General features: G+C 35.5%; 2 protein-coding genes across 5 annotated transcripts in view; one reads left to right on the forward strand and one right to left on the reverse strand.

Annotated features, from left to right (window-relative positions):
• Rpp25 (ribonuclease P protein subunit Rpp25) overlaps positions 1-19807 on the forward strand; it is a 366206-nt gene that overhangs the window by 1865 nt on the left and 344534 nt on the right. The gene's annotated exons all lie outside the window — the stretch shown is intronic.
• Positions 614-18326, reverse strand: LOC138702158 (aromatic-L-amino-acid decarboxylase-like). The gene is made up of 9 exons (XM_069829765.1): positions 18178-18326; positions 16870-17070; positions 13920-14033; positions 12760-12811; positions 11650-11717; positions 9226-9480; positions 6581-7120; positions 5014-5179; positions 614-946 (listed from the first exon to the last, which is right to left on the reverse strand). Exons 1-9 carry the CDS (start codon positions 18322-18324, stop codon positions 888-890), a joined length of 1602 nt encoding a protein of 533 aa, XP_069685866.1. The 5' UTR covers positions 18325-18326; the 3' UTR covers positions 614-887.

Here is a 19807-nt window from a genome sequence, read left to right on the forward strand (position 1 = left end):
GCATTGTTAATTTAATTTAAGACTGGAAACAAGGGAATTCCCTATGTATCGTCATCTGACCTTGAAGGTCAAATGAGAGCACACATGAACATGAAATCACATGAAATGGATGTCAGCACAGTCTCAAGTCATTTTGGATCATTGAGTTAATGCTAAGCAGGCGTATAGGGGCCGAAAGCTGTGTTGTTGAAATTAATGGAAGTGATTCATCTTTAGGGACGAGGAAAGCTTAGTAAAGACTATTTGTTTTAGTTTTCCCATAGTTGTGTTGCCAATGTCTCGGAAAAGTCTAACAATCAGCATACCTAAAACTAGAGAAAAAAAGAAAACACTGACAACTCTGGGTACTTTAAGCTATCTAGTTTATAATAATATTCCCGATGTCCCTTTAATATTGTTAAGATGCCATTGGTTGTTTTTGTCTCACTTTTTAAAGATAAAATTAAATTTTATTGTCGAATTTCATTTTCACTCTATAAGTTCACTATTAATCGTATATTAAGATCGGTCACATATACAGTAGCTATGTGATAACGTGAACATAGACTAGAGATTACCGAGTATATTAGAACTACAGAATTTAAAATGTCTTCTTGTTAAACATTTTTGTATTGTAATAATTCATTTTATATAATTTTCAATTGAATATGTACAGCCTAAAATATGAAGTAAACAAGACCATACTAATATTACATTGTAACATTTAACTATTGTTGTAAACGAAAACAATAATTTTTTTTCAATAGATGACTTATAGTTGCTTGTTAAAAGTTTGCTTCTTTTCAATTTTTTTCTCTCATTATATTGTAGACTAGATCTTGCATAGCATCACAGTGACGAATTTTGATACACATGAAAGACTTCTTATGCTGGACACTTGAATATCATTACTTTTTCTTGGCGAGAATTTCTGTTGCATATTTCTGGATAATTTTCCACGAGATATCTGGAATAAGAAATGAACTTAATTAGTGAAGATGTTCTAAGCATCCATTTACATTTCTTACCAAATATATAGAATTACATCATGTTAAAGGACTTAACGATCATGCTTATTAATTACAGTAGAACTCTGCTAGTCTGAACTAATTGGGACTGGAACCTGTTCGGATTATCTAAATTTCACATTAAGCAAGGAGCAGGAATGCAAGCAGAGAAACCACACCTTATCTCCTCCCCACCCTTCGCTGTCCACCACTTTGTTCAGTTTCGAAGTCTAGTTCATTCACTAGTAATAAAGTATGTTGTAGCCTACTGTGTAATGTACATTTTGAGTTTCTGAAAACTGTATCATTAAATGGATAGAGTTTCAGTTCAAATACTATTTCTTTTCTTTCCTCTTCTTTCTGTCTCACTCTTTTCTTGGTATGTTTGAATTAGCCAGAATTTCGGTTTACCAGGGTTTGGACCGGCAGGGTTCTTCTGTAATCATATGTAGAATTGATAATATAGCTTGAAGTACCAGCAGTGCTCATAGATGTCAACTTATGACAGATTTTGGATAAAGAGGAAATACAGTCTCTTCCAATGAGAACAAACATCACTCGTTCCTTTCCTTCAAGTTAAAATTTATTTACTTATAAACTATTTGTATATATTTATATGTCCATATAATTATTTACAATATTTTTTCTTATAATTAGTTTATTTTTTATATTTTATTTATATTTAGATGTCTTTATATAATTTTTTAACCCTTGGCAAGCTGTGTTAAAAATTGACTATAACGCAGTAGTGTCCACAAAATCTTTCCGTCATTACAACATCTAATTATACAAACTTTAGAAAAATTACAAAGAAGAATAGTGGAATAAAAGAGAAGTCGAGAAGTTTACTTTACCATACTAGTGAACAATAACATATGTGCTATTGGGGGCATGGAGAACATCTAAACTCGAAATGTTAATCAACAATTCTTCAGTAATTGGACCAGAAACGTTTCTTCTCATCACCAGTGTCCTGCCATCTGGCACACGTTGTGAATAGACTGTTTTTCATATAATCCCACAGGAAGAAATCTAAGGAGGTTATAAATAGGCCAGGATGTAGGACCATCGTGTCCCCTATCTATCTATCGGGAAATTTTAAGTTGAGGAAGCCCTGAACAATTAATTCCCAATGTAATGGCGCACCATCTTGTTGAAATATCACCCAAAATTGAAACTTTTCTGGCTGAGGTGCTACGAAAAACTCCAAGTACACTGTGGATGTTATTGTGTTCTCTGCCAGAAAGACTGTGTTATGCATGAGGCTGCACCACATGTTCAGTGGGTCTGCTGCTCAGTAACGACATATGCGCAAGTTGTGTCCGTTAACTTTACTGCAGGTGTGGAATGTAGCCTCATCTGAGAAACACACATGCTGCAGGTAGGCCTAGCCATTTTTATCATCATTACGAAACAAACAATAGAAGAGAAACTTCATTAGTTCCTCTACATTTTGATATAAACTGTTTTTTGCTAACATTACCAAATTTTGTGTAAATGGATGTTGTAATGAGGGAAGAACTTTGTGAACATGGTTTACTTATAACTAAAGCGGTGCAGACTGAGCACATGACAGACAGAATGGCATCATAGCAAGGGTTCCGACGTTACTCGGCGTGTTCCCTGTGTACAAGCGACGGTCATGTACACGATGTGTTGACGTACAGACGACACAATAGAAATGACACAGTTTCCTAACGTTTCTGCAATTAATTTTCTACAGATACTTTAATAAGATATCAAAATTGCAAAACTAATTAACCATTTCATCCTAAACAAATAATATATACTTTACATGTATGATTTCATACAGAACGCAAACAAAATCACTGTTTATTTATAATGGGTTCATGATATTCTATTCGCAAAAGCACTTGAACTATTGTTTTTTGTCTTTTTCTTTTCCTTACAATGAGTGTGAGTTATTAATGCACATGTTAGAGTTATCACTTTTCTTCCAAATATTGTTACAGTGCACAACAAATGACATTTGTAAGTTATTAACAGAAAACGATTATAGTCAATCTGATAGCATGGCCTTATATGTGGAGAAGCTTCTTTCTACGTCTGTTGGAACAACTGCGGCATACGTAAAATCCTGTGCAACATTTTTTTTCAACTTCTGTTAGTTCTTCAAAGGAATCCTTATCTCCAGAAATACTGTCACTAATCTTGCAAAGTTTATAATATCCACCATTTTTTTCAACATATTTGTTATTTTCGCAGATATTATTTTAGCAATTTTATCGTCTACTTGAGTCACTTTCTTCCAGATATTTCGCAGTAGGAAAAACCGATCAACCAGTTTTGTACCAGACTTTTCTAAAGCTGTTATGCAGTCAGGAATAAACCCGTAATTCGATTCAATGTATTCCAATTGTTGTTTTATGCTTGAATCAACCAACAGACGTTGGGCTATTGGTATTGCAAATGCATCTTTCACATCAAATGATTGAATAACATTCTGGACCTGGTCGAAATATTTACAGTAATAAATGCAGGCCTTCAATCAGGAACCCCATCGAGTAAGTATAGGAGAAGGAGGAAGAGATATACCAGGACATATATTCTTGAATGCTTAACAAAACGCATCACACATTTCTTCATGGAACACGGATGAAGAACTATGACCCTGCTCACATTTTTCGCCTTTTTTTTTCAACTTCATGAGGGCACGTTTGTGTACATCCCTATTTACATGTCTTAGAATATTACATGCTCTATTTACTGAAACTGATATTTTACACAATTTGCAGAATAGTTTATCTTCGCTGCAACAAAAAAATATCACCATATTCGGAAATAAGTCTCTTAAACTTCGCCGAACGAATTTTCTCCCCCCTTAGGCATCGTAATACTAGAACCGAACTGTTCACATGTTCCTTCAGTATTGACGTTTGCTTTACTAAGCTGTACCTACTGCTTGCAGCTATCCTGTGTACTGCAGAGTCAGACCTCTGCGGGTACACAAGGTGAATTTACAACCCTTGCCCTGTTGCCGTTGTGTCGAAAAACTGCTCCCTTTGCACTGCTCTACTTATAACACTAGTGCGAAAAGAACCTTCAGCTGTTTGTGTCGATTGTCAATTTTATTACTCACCAGATGTCACAAGACTGCAGTGGAAATGGCAACCAATCAATAAAGCGGTTTAAATATTTCCTCATTAAAAAAAATTCTCGGCTTTGAAATCCCATCCCGAGTAGGGTGACCAGATCAAAATGTTCAAAAGCAGGACATTTGAAGGAAAAAAGCAGGACATTTTGAAAAAAAAAGCCTGATAACACATTAGGCCTACTGTCCTTTTCATTCACTGAGAACAATAAAAACAATAGGCAAACACAGTACCAAAGCTGTCCATTGTTATTAATCTTACAACTTCATTGCTCATACTTCTGTGAAGAGAAAATGTCCTTCAGTAGCTTTGGGGATTTCAATAAATAGGTGTAAAATTCTTTACATGTAAAATGCTACAAATTATATTGTACTGTTACAATACCCTTTACTGCTTCTACTGATAGTCTGTTCCTTTCATCTGACCATTGGGCATTGATTAGTGAAAATACCCTTTCAACATTGGCATTTTGTTCAATTATTGAAAAAAAAGAATGAACATGTAAGTTATACAGCAAAGTTGGGAACACTTAACATTCACAACCTGCTCAAAAAATGTACTCCACTGAAAATCTATTGTTTCCAGGAAAAATGCTTCATCTTGCTTTAAAACAAATTCTTTTAGAGCACATAATTCATAAAATGCATATTTTTCATATAGTGACAGAAAAACATACTTTTGACCTCAGATTTTATCTTCTATACTGTATTTCAATATTTGGTACATTATGTTGTTGAAAGGCAGAAAACCGGACATTTTGGCTTTTTCGTAAAAAGCCGGCCGGACGTTCACAAAATACTAAAAAAGCAGGATATGTCCGGCGAAATCCGGACATCTGGTCACCCTAGTCTCTGTGGGGAGTACTTTGCCCATCACTGGTTTAGAACTAGAGAAGAAGTGTGATGCTAGCTTACCAACATGTTCTTTTGTTGTCTCTGGGCAGACAATACAGATGCGGATAATATATTTGCCTTTAACTTCAGTTGGAGACAAGTGAAGTTCTCCTGATCTGTTGATAGTACGCAGAAGATCTTTATTTTGCTCATTAGACCCGCAAAGTCGTACGCACACTAGTCCCATCTAAGGATAAGAACATAATCGTTATTGGATATTTATTCTTCGCAGTAAAGTAGAAGTTAAAGTTACTTTCTTTTTCTGCAGTAACATAATAATAGTAGTAGTAGTAGTAGTAGTAGTAGTAGTAGTAGTAGTAGTAGTAGTAGTAGTAGTAGTAATAATAATAATAATAATAATAATAATAATAATAATAATAATAATAATAATAGTAATAACAGCAATAAAAGGTAAAGTCAACACCATGACAGGCCAGATCGCCAGAGGGTGGCGAGAAGTTCAGACTCCCACCTTTACAGTCGGCATTTAATGGCATAAGATGTCAGTCCTACATGCCCGCCGCCTTTATCCACAAGGAAATGCCTCTGATACTCATTTCTGTTAAGAGACTGAGTAGACCTCATGGCCATAGTGTGCCCGAAAGGATTAAATCAATAGAAAAATCCATGATCCCATCGGGAATCGAACCAGCGACCTTTCGGCTTGCAGCGTTACGCCTTAACCGCGACGCTACTGCGCGCCCCAATAATAATAATAATAATTACTTACTGGCTTTTAAGGAACCCGGAGGTTCATTGCCGCCCTCACATAAGCCCGCCATTGGTCCCTATCCTGAGCAAGATTAATTCAGTCTCTATCATTATATCCCACCTCCCTCAAATCTATTTTAATATTATCCTCCCATCTACGTCTCGGCCTCCCCGAAGGTCTTTTTCCCTCCGGCCTCCCAACTAACACCCTATATGCATTTCTGGATTCGCCCATACGTGCTACATGCCCTGCCCATCTCAAACGTCTGGATTTAATGTTCCTAATTATGTCAGGTGAAGAAAACAATGCGTGCAGCTCTGCATTGTGTAACTTTCTCCATTCTCCTGTAACTTCATCCCTCTTAGCCACAAATATTTTCCAAAGAACCTTATTCGCAAACACCCTTAATCTCTGTTCCTCTCCCAAAGTGAGAGTCCAAGTTCCACAGCCATACAGAACAACTGGTAATATAACTGTTTTATAAATTCTAACTTTCAGATTTTTTGACAGCAGACTAGATGACAAAAGTTTCTTAACCGAATAAAAACAGGCATTTCCCATAGTTATCCTGTGTTTAATGTCCTCCCGAGTGTCATTTATATTTGTTACTGTTGCTCCAAGATATTTGAATTTTTCCCATCTCTTCGAAGGATAAATCTCCAATTTTTATATTTCCATTTCGTACAATATTCTGGTCACGAGACATAATGATATACTTAGTCAATAATAATAATAATAATAATAATAATAATAATAATAATAATAATAATAATAATAATAATAATAATAATAATAATAATGGTACTACTACGGTAGTGAAAGATTCCATCCCAGAAAACGTTAGGCTAATTCTAAAATGCATTCTTAATATACTACCGTTACTTCATGAACAACTTCAAAACGGTCGTCCTTCCTGACGAGCTCTTCGAGGTACTTGGCCATGCAGCAGTGATTCCTGATGTAGGCCTGCAGTCCCTCGATTCCGAAGTCTCTGAACACGAACCACAACTTGCAACCCCTCAGCCGTCGGCTCAGGGGGATGCTCCAGTTCCGGAAGGTGACTGTGACCTTCTCGGTGGTGTCGTGGAGGTACAACGGGTCCGCCGACATGGTTTCGTTGAGCTTCCAGGCATCCTTGACGTAGTACGCGGCGGCGTCGTGGTGTGTGTGCAGCCACTTGTACGGATTGACGTTGAAGGAGTCAATGTGCTCCATCCCCTCGAGCAGGTACTTGAACTCGGGGCAGATCATGGCCGACCCCGCGTACGCCGCGTCCACGTGCAGCCACACGTCCGGGTGCTTGCGGCACACTTCGGCGAGCTCGGGCAAGTTGTCGAACGAGCAGACGTCTGTGGTGCCCAGCGTCGCCGACACGTAGAAGGGCACCAAGCCCTCAGCGATGTCCTCCTTCATTTGCTGTTAAGAAAGACTGACTGTTATCGTCTACACTCCCAAGAAAATGTCCGTGGTGCTCATTTCTGTTAGACTAAGTAAACCCCAGGATTGTAATTAATATTTGAGGAGAAAAATTCGCTCCAGCGCCGGGGATCGAACCCGGGTCCTTGGTTCTACGTACCAAGCGCTCTGACCACTGAGCTACGCCGAATTCAATCCACAGCACCGGACCGAACTCTCCTCCTTCAATGTTTCCCTTTTTGGCCTGACTCCAAGTTAGGCATATATGTTGACGTATATGTCCAATGTCAACTGCCATTATATTAGGAGCGCACTCAGCTGAATGACTTGTTTGGCCGGGAATTTCTCAGTTAAGTGCACAATAATCTGTACAGACATATGCACTGCAGCTATGAGAATATTATAGATTTATTCATTTGTCCTACAGAATAATATCTGTAATATTGACAATTAATATTTGAGAAGAAAATTTCGCTCCGGCGCCGGGGCTCGAACCCGGGTCCTTGGTTTTACTACTAAGCGCTCTGACCACTGAGCTACGCCGAATTCAATCCACAGCACCGGACCGAACTCTCCTCCTTCAGTGTTTCCTTTTTTGACATAAAAACAAAAGAAAAACCAGTAGTTATAAAGTAAAAAATAATTAGGACCTAGTGCGATAAATGTGACTGTTTTTGAGAACGTATCTTCTCAAATCTGAACTCTATATTCGTTAGACATACAGGGTGATCCGTTTCGGTATGGATAAAATAAAAACACTATAAAACATTTACTACTGAACTTTATTTGTTGAAACTTTGTGCATGTAACACTGAAAGATGGGAGATTCCTCAGAGCTCAACATGACCCCCATTGCATACCCTGCACAACTCATAACGGTGATGCAATTCAGCCCATGTCCGTTGTAACATAAGAAGGGTGATTTGTTGAAAAGCTTGAGTAATTTTTACTCTCAGATCATCAATGTTCGTGGGTTTCTGTGAATAGACAATGTCTTTAACAAAACCCCATATGAAGAAGTCAGGAGGGGTTAGATCTGGGGAGTTTGGGGTCCAAGCCAAGAGATAGCTGCTTCTCGTAGTGGGTTTCGCCTGCAACTTCATGCATGTTTTTTTTTTTTTTAACACAGACCCTGTTTCTACAAATATTCGATACCACAACATTATGGAATCATATTTAGGTACATTACGCACACCATAAGCACATCGAAATTACCTTTGAACTCTTCTAACACTCTGAAATTTAGCATATCAAAGAACATATTGTGCCTGCTGTTTTGTAATAGCCATTTTAATCATCTATGATTTTTTTTGTCCTTTCAGATTATGCATTGTTGATTGTCATATATGGAAACTCCCATCTTTTAATCATAATATAATCAGAAAGAAATTTTGCTACTATCATAATAACTTTATAATAATAAATTTATATTATCCATACACAAACGGATCAGACTGTGCAATATCACTTTCAATTTCATGGAGATTTCTCGCTTGTAGCATTTTTTGATAAAAAACTAAATACTTTAGAAATTAAAAAAAAAAAGAAATATTTGGTGGACACTAAAAATTTAAAGGTTGAAGTTGCATATATGTTTATTTTTTCTCCGTTTATAGATGTAAATTTAGAATCCTGGATACTTGCTAGCTCTTTTCTAATCATATCAGATATGTTGTGAAAAAAGAGTCCTACATGAAACTTAAACTTTGTAAGAAGAGGTCGATTTTGAAAATACGCATTTTTTTGTTCAATTTGAATAACTCAAAAACCATTCATCTGGTCTTAATGGAAAATATACAAGAATACTCATAGGGAATGGATGACTTGTACAAAATATGAAGTCTCAACCTTAAAAAGGTAGGAAATAGAAATTTCATCCATCACTGTCCTTAATTAATTTACAATTTTAAAATACAAATTATTTAAATTAAGCCTTTCGGTATCAATAGAAGGTATTAGAGTATGTTTACTTGAAAATAATGACGAGGGAGGAATGGGTCTTTTTTTTACATAATAGGAATTTTGACGAAGTTGAGCTATGTTAGTGTCGTGACGTTGAAATAGGCTATAGACGAGAGCGTATGTTTGAATTAGACGATAAATGCCTTTTCGAGGGTGTCGCCCCTCATGCTGAAGTTGTCGTCCGTCTCGAGGGCTCGGTATTGCACCACGGTGAGATCTGCTGCTTTCGGAAGGGCCGAGTGCGCGATGCTGGAGAAATAGGCGACGAGTCTGGGCAGGTAGCAGGACAGGTCCTTGGGGTTCTTCGGGTCATTTTCCGGATCTTCTTCCCGAAGCTTTAATGTCATCATGCGTCTTGCAGTGAGCATGGAGAGGTAGATGGAGGAGCTGGCGGACATCTGAAATAGGAATGTCATCATTGGCTTCTTGATCATGCACAAATACATTTACACTTTTGTGCTTCGATAATGTGAGTGAAGTGTGTAATTTATATAAAACTCATGCTTTTCTTTATTCATTCATTTGAACAGGAATACATCGCGATGTTTCATTTTCGTTTTTAATTACGCAGGGTCCACACCTGTGGCGTAACGGTCAGCGCGTCTGGCCGCGAAACCAGGTGGCCCGGGTTCGAATCCCGGTCGGGGCAAGTTACCTGGTTGAGGTTTTTTCCGAAGTTTTCCCTTAACCCAATACGAGCAAATGCTGGGTAACTTTCGGTGCTGGACCTCGGACTCATTTCACCGGCAATATCACCTTCATATCATTCAGGCGCTAAATAACCTAGCTGTTGATACAGCGTCGTAAAATAACCCAATAAAAATTACGTAGGTCTTGGAGTTTAATTCATGTGTTACGCGAGAGCTTTAGGAGTTCACGAGATGTTACAGCTCTGTTTCACAATTTGCAATTAGTGTACAATAACTGTGGTATTCGTACAATAATTTTGCCATTGGTACAGTATACTGTACGACTATGACACGCAAAGCATACAACAGTTTTACCTGCAAAGAAAATTTCCAAATCACAGATAATGTAACATTTCACTTTTGCAATCTTTATAGCAAGCAGCTCAGTAATAATGCATAAATTACTTATTCAAGGAAGGGATTCTCCATTATAATTAAGATAGGGAAAAGAAACACGTGTGCAACAATGAATGCTATCGTCAAGTTTAAATTATGAAGTACACACAAAAAGGCTTTAGCTCAACTGCCTATATTAAGGTTCATATTTACATGACACTAATAAAATTAGTATTAAACCTAAACGCCTCTCTTTTTGTCCCACTGTCCAATTTGAAAAATGAAGATTTTATTATTATTATTATTATTATTATTATTATTATTATTATTATTATTATTATTTAGGGTGACCAGATTCACATCGATAAAAAAGAGGACACAAAGCTTAAAAAATAAGGACATTACTCGAAAATAGAGGACAGAAAATATTATGTACTTTGATTTAGGCTTAGGCCTATATTATACTATAAATTACGTAAATATACAGTACAGATTTAGGCTTATAATACTTAAAAGTATGTTAATATCTGTTTTATTACCAAATAAAACAGATAAAACTTAGAAATAATGATTTTACAGTTAGCTACATATGAAAATCAAGGGAACTATAGTTATTAAAGAGGACAGAATTATATCTAGGCTTAGGCCTATATTATATTTAAAATTATGTCACTATCTATTTTATTACAGTATACCTATGATAAAACTTAATAATATAAAATGATTTTACAATTAGCTACATATGAAAGCCAAGGGAACTACAATTATTATCAAAAGGAGGAGCAAAGAGAGTTACGATTGTCGGCAAAGAGTATATTCCATTGATGCTGCTGCCACCTACAGGCAAATTACTTGAAGAAGGCGTCGAATCAGATAATTTCAAAATATCAGGCATAGAAGTTACGAAAAGGAGGACATTTCTTGTTTTTTTTTTTTAAATCTGCCCGGACCCTAGACAAAGGTCTAAAAAGGAGGACATATCCAGACAAAAGAGGACGTCTGGTTACCCTATTATTATTATTATTATTATTATTATTATTATTATTATTATTATCTATACCAACTGAAAACGAAGAAAATATATATGTATATAATTACTTTAAGGTGGTAATCTATCGATATGTTCATTAGAGAGAATCTTAAATTATTTTTTTACGTCTATATAAATAAATGTTTAAAATAACGTGCCAATGGAAGATTGTCGTAATTCTCTTCTAGAGAGCGGAATTTTTTGTCATAACTGATTGAATTAGCTGCCGAGTCACTTGTGTCTACCACTCTTAACGAAATTTATAAAGCGGTAGACTTAGAAGAACCTGAATGGTAGATCCGTGTACCATTTAATATAGCCTGTAATATTTACCTTACATTGTATGTCTGTTTTTCAATTATTTAGTAATTGAATTAATCTTTCATCTAGATCTTTGGCAATGCATTTCTCTTCAAAATAGGGAGTGTAGGCTACTATACTTTTGGCCAAAATACGATAATTCTGAGCTGCTAGTCTTACGGTACATACCGGTACTTTGGAGACACGCTTACCTGGAAGGCTCCTCCACCGCCGGCACCGCATTCGTGCAAGAAGAATTCTGGTAGTCCCATAGCCTTTGCTGCACATACACACCAAACACAAGTTTCAGTTATATTGCTCCGTCCTTAGATTTGGGTTTTATCCTATTTATACAAAATCGATACTTAATATTTGGACATTCTGTGAGTTTATACTAATTTTTAGTATAACATTAATAATGTTTATTTGAAATCAGGAACAAATGGTAGCGTTTCACTTCAAGAATATCGATTCTTGAAGTGACTGAAAGATTCTTCGTAATTTTTTATATTGCATGAAATAAACTGAAAAATGAGGCGATCGAGTTATAATCTAAGGAAAAATACTTTGGTAAGAGGAATAGTGATTATGTATAATATTATTTATGCTTTTCGTTGCGAATTTCTTTAAAGGCTCAAGTCCTCAGACTGTGATCGATCGCGTAATCCCTTATTGCTCAAAAGATTACCTCTCAATTTTGAAAGAATTAGTTACGCTTGGGTGAATCACCCTGACACAATTTTTAATTTTATAGTAATTCCTGCAAACATTCTTGGTCTTAACATAATTATATTTATTTAAAATACTAACCCCCTTCAATCATCTGTAACTGAGCGGAGTTAGTTTCAAGGTATTCAAGCTCACGGTACCTGGCTTTATTGACATTGCATTTCATTCCATTCATACACGAGATTTCTCTTTATATTTTTTTCTGTGCAGTACCTATGTGGTTTCAATTTCAGAAGCCTCAAATTTTGACGTTCATTCAGTTCATTCATAGTTTTCTGCCCAAGGGCAGATCTTTTACTGCAATTCTCCAATCTTTCCTATTTTCTGCCTTCCTCTTTGTCTCCCCATATGATCCATTTATATTTTAATGTCGTATGTTATTTGATATCTTCTTCTGCCCCAAACTCTTCTCCCGTTCACCATTCCTTCCAGTGCATCCTTTAGTAGGCAGTTTTTTCTCAGTCAGTGACCCAACCATTTCCTTTTTATCTTTCTGATCAGTTTCAGCATCATAATTTTGACATATTACAAATTAAGACAGGATTCAGTAAAAACTCAATTTAATGTTACAATTAGGTACTTCAAATTATTACCTAACCAATCCAGGGCAACGATTTCCAACTCCGTATACGATGGGCAAGCATTCTGAAAATAAATTTCATAATATAAGACGTCAGTAATAAATAAATAAATAAATAAGTAAAAAATAAAGAAACAAACAAATAAATAAATAAATAAATAAATAAATAAATAAATAAATAAATAAATAAATAAATAAATAAATAAATGACTAAACAAACAAACAAGAAAGCAAGCAAATAAATAAATAAATAAATAAATAAATAAATAAATAAATAAATAAATAAATAAATAAATAAATAAATAAATAAATCAGAAGTAGGTAGATAAATACATAAAAATAAATAGATAAATGGGTAAATAGATAAATGAACGAATAAATAAATAAATAAATAAATAAATAAATAAATAAATAAATAAATAAATACATAAATAACTAAGTAAACAAAGAAGCAAACAAATAAATAAATAAATAAATAAATAAATAAATAAATAAATAAATAAATAAATAAATAAATAAATAAATAAATAAATAAATCAATCAGAAGTGGGTAGATAAATACATACAAAATAAATAATTGGATAAATAGATAAATAAATGAATAAATAAATAAATAAATAAACAAATAAATAAATAAATAAATAAATAAATAAATCAGAAGTAGGTAGATAAATACATACAAAATAAATAGATAAATGGATAAATAGATAAATAAATGAATAAATAAATAAATAAATAAATAAATAAATAAATAAATAAATAAATAAATAAATAAATAAATAAATAAATAAATAAATAAATAAATAAATAAATAAATAAATAAATAAATAAATAAATCAGAAGTAGGTAGATAAATACATACAAAATAAATAGATAAATGGGTAAATAGATAAATAGATGAATGAATAAATAAATAAATAAATAAATAAATAAATAAGTAAATAAATAAATAAATAAATGAGTGACTGACTGAGTGAGTGAATGAATGAATGAATCAGTGAATGAATCAATGAATGAATTAATGAATAAACGAATGAATAAATAAGTAAATAAATAAATACATTAAATAAATAAATGAGTGGATGAGTAAATGAATGAATGGATGAATAAATTCAACAGTTCTACTGTTGCTAAAGTGAAAGACAATGCAAGTCAGCTAAACTGTCGTCTTACCCACGAGAAGGCGACGCAGCCGCCCATGCCAGACACCATGTCCCCCAGAAGCGATGCATAGCTTCCTCCACTTGGAAAGTAGGCATGGAACCTGGGGTGCAACCAGTGGGCCAACTGCACAGGAAGCAATTTATATAATATATATTTTTATAAGGAACTCGTTTGAACATGTAAATTGAATGCCCAGATTAAGATTGTCAAAACTAATAGGCTAATGAAATAATACTCCGAACGGAGGAGAGCAGGTCCACAAATGAAGAAACTGACGGATAAATGCTAAAACCAGAACAGGCCGACAGTAGTTCATATATTTATTCCGTAAGGTACATGTTCTGCTTACTTTATTACACTCTCACCGGTATGTAATTTCTGTTTTATACTTATTTTATTGTTATTTTCTATACCAGGATCATTAAGAACGATGAATATTATTCATGTTTATTTCCTGTCTTTTTAAAATGTTTATAAGCAATGTTAATGATTTTGATTTGTCTTTATTTACGTAAACGTGATGCATTTATTTTCGCACACAGTCTGTGCTATATTCACATTGTTTTGGAGTGATTTATTAAAGAATACGTATGAAAAAAGAATTATTCTTGCACGAAAAATGGATTCTCCGTTGATCAAATGTTCGTATTTTAATTATTTCATTCATTAGCGATCATTTCAAACACGTTACAAAGAACACATCATATCCAAAACAAAATTGTAAAACACTTCCACATATGCAGAACACGTCACAAACCTAACCACACCTTCAGAGGCATCAACACAGATATGGAAATTCTACACATCCAACCAAAAAGCCAGAAACTAAACACACTAGAACAATACGAAATATACAGACACACAAAAACACATACAAATGAAATTCTCAACACACAACTCAATTTCAGAACAAACACACTCTTTGACTCCACATTACACTACACAAACACACCCCCATGTCGACCTGGTTGGCGAGTTGGTATAGCGCTGGCCTTCTATGCCCAAGGTTGCGGGTTCGATCCCGGGCCAGGTCGATGGCATTTAAATGTGCTTAAATGCGACAGGTTCATGTCAGTAGATTTACTGGCATGTAAAAGAACTCCTGCGGGACAAAATTCCGGCACATCCGGCGACGCTGATATAACCTCTGCAGTTGCGAGCGTCGTTAAATAAAAACATAACATTATAACACACCCCCACAGGAAACACAAAAGGCGCCAAGACCAGCAACAACCAGTTCTGAAGATGGCCGATAGCAGGCTGAAACATTTAACGAGGTAATATAAAATTTAACACAAGAAAGACAAATAATACGTTTTTCGAACTAATTTTCTAATTAACCAAGCACTTAATAATGACAAAACGCATAATAGACTTTTAAAAATTTATTTTAATGTATTCTGTTGCCCCCCCTCAATCTGCGCATTTAGATCAGTTCCACGTTGTGTATATTACAAATATTATTATAGATGTGTACGTCCTTTACGCTAGTGTGACATAGTGCACATGAATTTTGCTTTTTACGGACACATAATCTTCGGGATACAGCTTTACCCTTCCTCACGCGCTCTAATAAATATTGCCTTTTGCCTCTGCTCTCTTCGACCTCATAAATTGACAAGTAACAAATCACTGATCTATAGTCGCGTCGCTGTTATTCCCGGCGTGACTCCTCCTCTTTGCTTACGTCTTAGGAAGTCAAGGCTCTATAAAGTCTAGGTAGGTAGTATCATTCGCCATTTTTGTTCTTTCGTTGCCGAGCTATCAGACAAGGGATCTATTTGCCACACCGTTAAATATTATTATGTCGTAGCTCCTATGATAATAAATGAAACGCACTGTAATTGAGCAAATAATAGAGCGGCAAATAACGTCCTCATGTGCTTTCTGCGAACGCCAACGAAAGAGCCAAAATGGCGGGCGATTATATATTAACAGTCTTACCAATAAACAGTGTATAGTTTTTATACGAGACTTATGCAGAGTTGAGGCAGAAAACGTTACTAATAAACCGTGAATAAGCTATGGACGTATAAACAGGCTGTAACTATACAATGGGAATTGCTTTGCAGTAGTTATATACACGAAACCCCTTGTTTAAGCGTTGTATATAGCGAAAAAATGGCCGCCCCTCTAACAGCTGTTCGTATCGACTGTCATTTTATGATAATGGTTACCTTGTAACCACAGAAGAACAAACCAAAGATCATAGAATTATTAGAATAATATTGCTGTAGCTTATAGTCTTTGACCAAAATGTAGTGTGGTAATCGATTAGAGCCAGTTGTACTATCGATACTTAACACGCCACACTAGAGCGCTCTACCGGATGCAATAGAGAACCTCAGATATTCTATTACCTTTCGTAACGAAGTAATGATGAAACTATGACGTAGCTGTGTAACAGTTATACTGTTATACACGACGTATGTAGTGATTATTAGTAAGTAATTTATACACGACGTATAAACGAGCTACTCATTGTATAAGTCAGTTAAACGTCTGTATATAGAGTTTTTATTAGTAAGACTGTGAGTATTTATACAGCCTTAGGAAATGCTTTACATCTTCATCAGCGAATCACAAGACGCACACGTTTAAATGTAGCCGACCTGCAACGTGATTGGCTGCCGGAAATTAGAGCGACGGGACTATAGTAGTTTGGAGCCACCGGCGTGGTTCGGTCGGTTAAGGCGCTTGCCTGTCGATTTGAAGTTGCGCTCGGGCGCGGGTTCGATCCCCACTTGGGCTGATTACCTGGTTGGGTTTTTTCCGAGGTTTTCCCCAACCGTAAGGTGAATGCCTGGTAATCTATGGCAAATCCTCGGCCTCATATCGCCAAATACCACCTCGCTATCACCAATCTCATCGACGCTAAATAACCTCGTAGTTGGTACAGCGTCGTTAAATAACCAACCAAAAAAAAAGTAGTTTGGTAGTTCAAGTCCTGGCCGCATACCCCAGGTAAGATCTTCTGATCCACGTCGCACAGGATGGCGTCCCAGTCCTCTGGTTTCTTCGGTGCCTCCGTCGGCAATAGACTACGGAGGTAGCCGGGTTTGACGTCAGGTACTACCCTTCTCTTGATAATCGTGTCACGGTAGTCGGCAATTAAGTCTATCATCTCCTTTCCTCGACGCTGGAAATCCTTGTGACTCATCTGTAAGAATTAGAATTCATTCATTTTATATGCAGGCTTGTTCTATGTATTAGTTATGAAACAGTCGAACTAAGATCTGTTTTATTGCATATATCCTGTGCAAATAACAATCCTTCAAAACGAATGTACACCACCGTTCCTCAAGCTATAGTCTGCTATTCACTCTAATTTACAAACATGTCAACATATCGATGGCTCAGGACGAGACTGTTAAAACTCAAAAATAGAGATTTTTCAGTAGAGCCATTTAAAGTTTTCCATTGTAGATGGCAAATCAGATAATCATGACACAACAATGTGCATTTATTTCCCACTAGGAAATTTTTAGAGTTTTAACACTTTCACATAGCATAGTTCTCAATTCAAGTGTTCAAATGATGGTAATAACTCAAAAAGTGAATTTTTTGGGTTGTAACAGTCTCGTTCTGAGCCATCGATATTACGAATCATGGCATCCAGTCATCCATTCTTTTATTATATCCCTCTAACCTTGAATCAAATAATACTGTAGATTAATCTGAGCCGTCCACCCAGCTATTCATTCTACACACTCACTCATACATTATTCTATCTATTCATTCCATCCAGCCATTCTGTCATCTATATGCCCATTCGTCCTTTCTTCCTTCCATCTATCCATATGTCTAGACAGCCGTGTATCCAATTGTGAGTTTAATTTTTATAATTGGTTGGAGTTAGGCAACAATAGATCAATCGACAATTTGAAAACAAATTTAGATATTAGCAGAAATCTCTTGTTGGCTGTATTATTTAACTCAGAGCAAATGAAGAGTGCGATATCTACACTCTTGTGCCATTTATATGCAAAATTGTTTTTTTTTTACATAAACTTAATTTATTTTGCTTTGCAATATCAAATCAACTACCGGTCTGTTATTAAAGATCGGTTAGCCTTTTTTTATTATTATTTGTGCTATTTTTTGTAATAGCATGAGTGTTACAATACTTCTTGCATGAAATGTTTAATAAATAACCAGATTTTTGCTTCAATGGTTAATATCTTTGAAAACAAGTTCTTGTTAGTTGGTCTCTTATTGCATAACTCCGTCCAATTAAAGAACATCTGACTGAATTCACATCACATACCCCGTAAGTTGCGTATTCTCTATTGAGAGACACACGGGCTCTTCCAAGAGAGGCAGAGCTTCTCAAAGCGCACCAAAGTTGTGCCATCACTTTCGAGTGGTACATTCTGGAAAGAAAACCGTTCGTAAGCATTGGGTCCATTGTCATTGCACGACAGGTCGATGTCTGAAACCGACGGTTGTGCTGATGAGTTGTACACAGTTAGTTGAACTGCTTAATTAGTATTATTCGATTTATGGTTGATATGCGAGTGTGTGTTATCATCATATACTATGAAATTTATACTTTAAGACATCTCTAATTACTGACATTTTACAAATTACCTGGCAGTAAGGATAAGAAATTCTTTAAAATACAAAATACTCTAAAGTCTAAACCGACACTGTCCAATGTGGACAAGGACTGGTATTCTATTTATTCCCTGGGTACAGTCTACGTCTCTGTAGCGGACACATTCATGAAGTTGGCTTCCTACTCGATGGGAGTCCGCGTCTCAGTTTTAACACGTTGTGTTCCGAATGTCTACTTTTTAATACCGTATTTTCTCGAATATCCCGCGCACTTTTCTTTTTCGGAAATATACAACTAAAAATGCGGGTGCACGGCTTATTGGAAATTAGATTAGTATTATTGTCCGATTTTCCTTCCGCGCATTTCCTAAGGTAGTAGCGCATGCAATTATCTTCCCGCGCGGGTGTTTCAATTGTGTAGTTTGGGCGTTTTATATTTGCAATGGATCTGTGATGAATGAGCACGCTATCGCTCGCTCTTGTTGAAAAGAGCTTCACAAAATGTGGCATCTGCAATCAGCTGGACGGAACATAGTACGATTGTGTATGGAGAAGTGTGATTTAAGACGAATGTCCGAGCGACGAAGATGATGGTGATAATGAAGAAGTTAATAGTGATGACTAGGGGGCGGATGTTGATAACCTATAATCTACTTAAAATAATCATTAAACTAATGGAAAAATGACATAAAATTAAAAGAAAATGACATTTAAATATTATTCGCCGTACTCGCACCACAACTTCTTAAAATTAGTCACCTTGTATCAATGACTGCCCTGCAAATCTCGGAGAGAGGAGGCAACTTCCTGGAATTTAGCGAAGATAAAGGAAAAGAACGTGCAACAAAAGGAAGGTTTTAAGGGAAAACTATATATTTTAATTAGGGTTTACAATGTGTTTCTATTAGGGGTGGTCGGTCAAAGCCCTCACTTAAACTAAGCTGTTGTCAAGCATTTTATATTACTTCCGTTGTGTGAAGTCAAGCCTTCAGTGGAATGAGGGATGGACTTTAGTAGAGTCTGTTCCAAACTATAAAACTCAAACTATACTGTTATTCACTTATTCAGTAGGTAATTACTACTGACCTATTTGCTTAGAAAATAATTTAACAGATTTATCGGTAAAAAAGAAAGTAAAATCCATTCCAAATGATCTAAAAGTTCTTCAAAGTATTAAAAATGACCAAAAATGCCAAAAAACATAAAAATGACTAATTAGTTCAAAAATATATAAAAAATGCAAAAAATGCAATATAAGATATTATTTTTTACGTTGATATTAACATACAAAGGATTTCTATAGGCTGTTAATAGGCATCGTCCTAATGTGAAAAATAAGA

This window comes from Periplaneta americana, chromosome 6 (assembly GCF_040183065.1).
Source record: "Periplaneta americana isolate PAMFEO1 chromosome 6, P.americana_PAMFEO1_priV1, whole genome shotgun sequence".
Classification (NCBI taxonomy): domain Eukaryota; kingdom Metazoa; phylum Arthropoda; class Insecta; order Blattodea; family Blattidae; genus Periplaneta; species Periplaneta americana.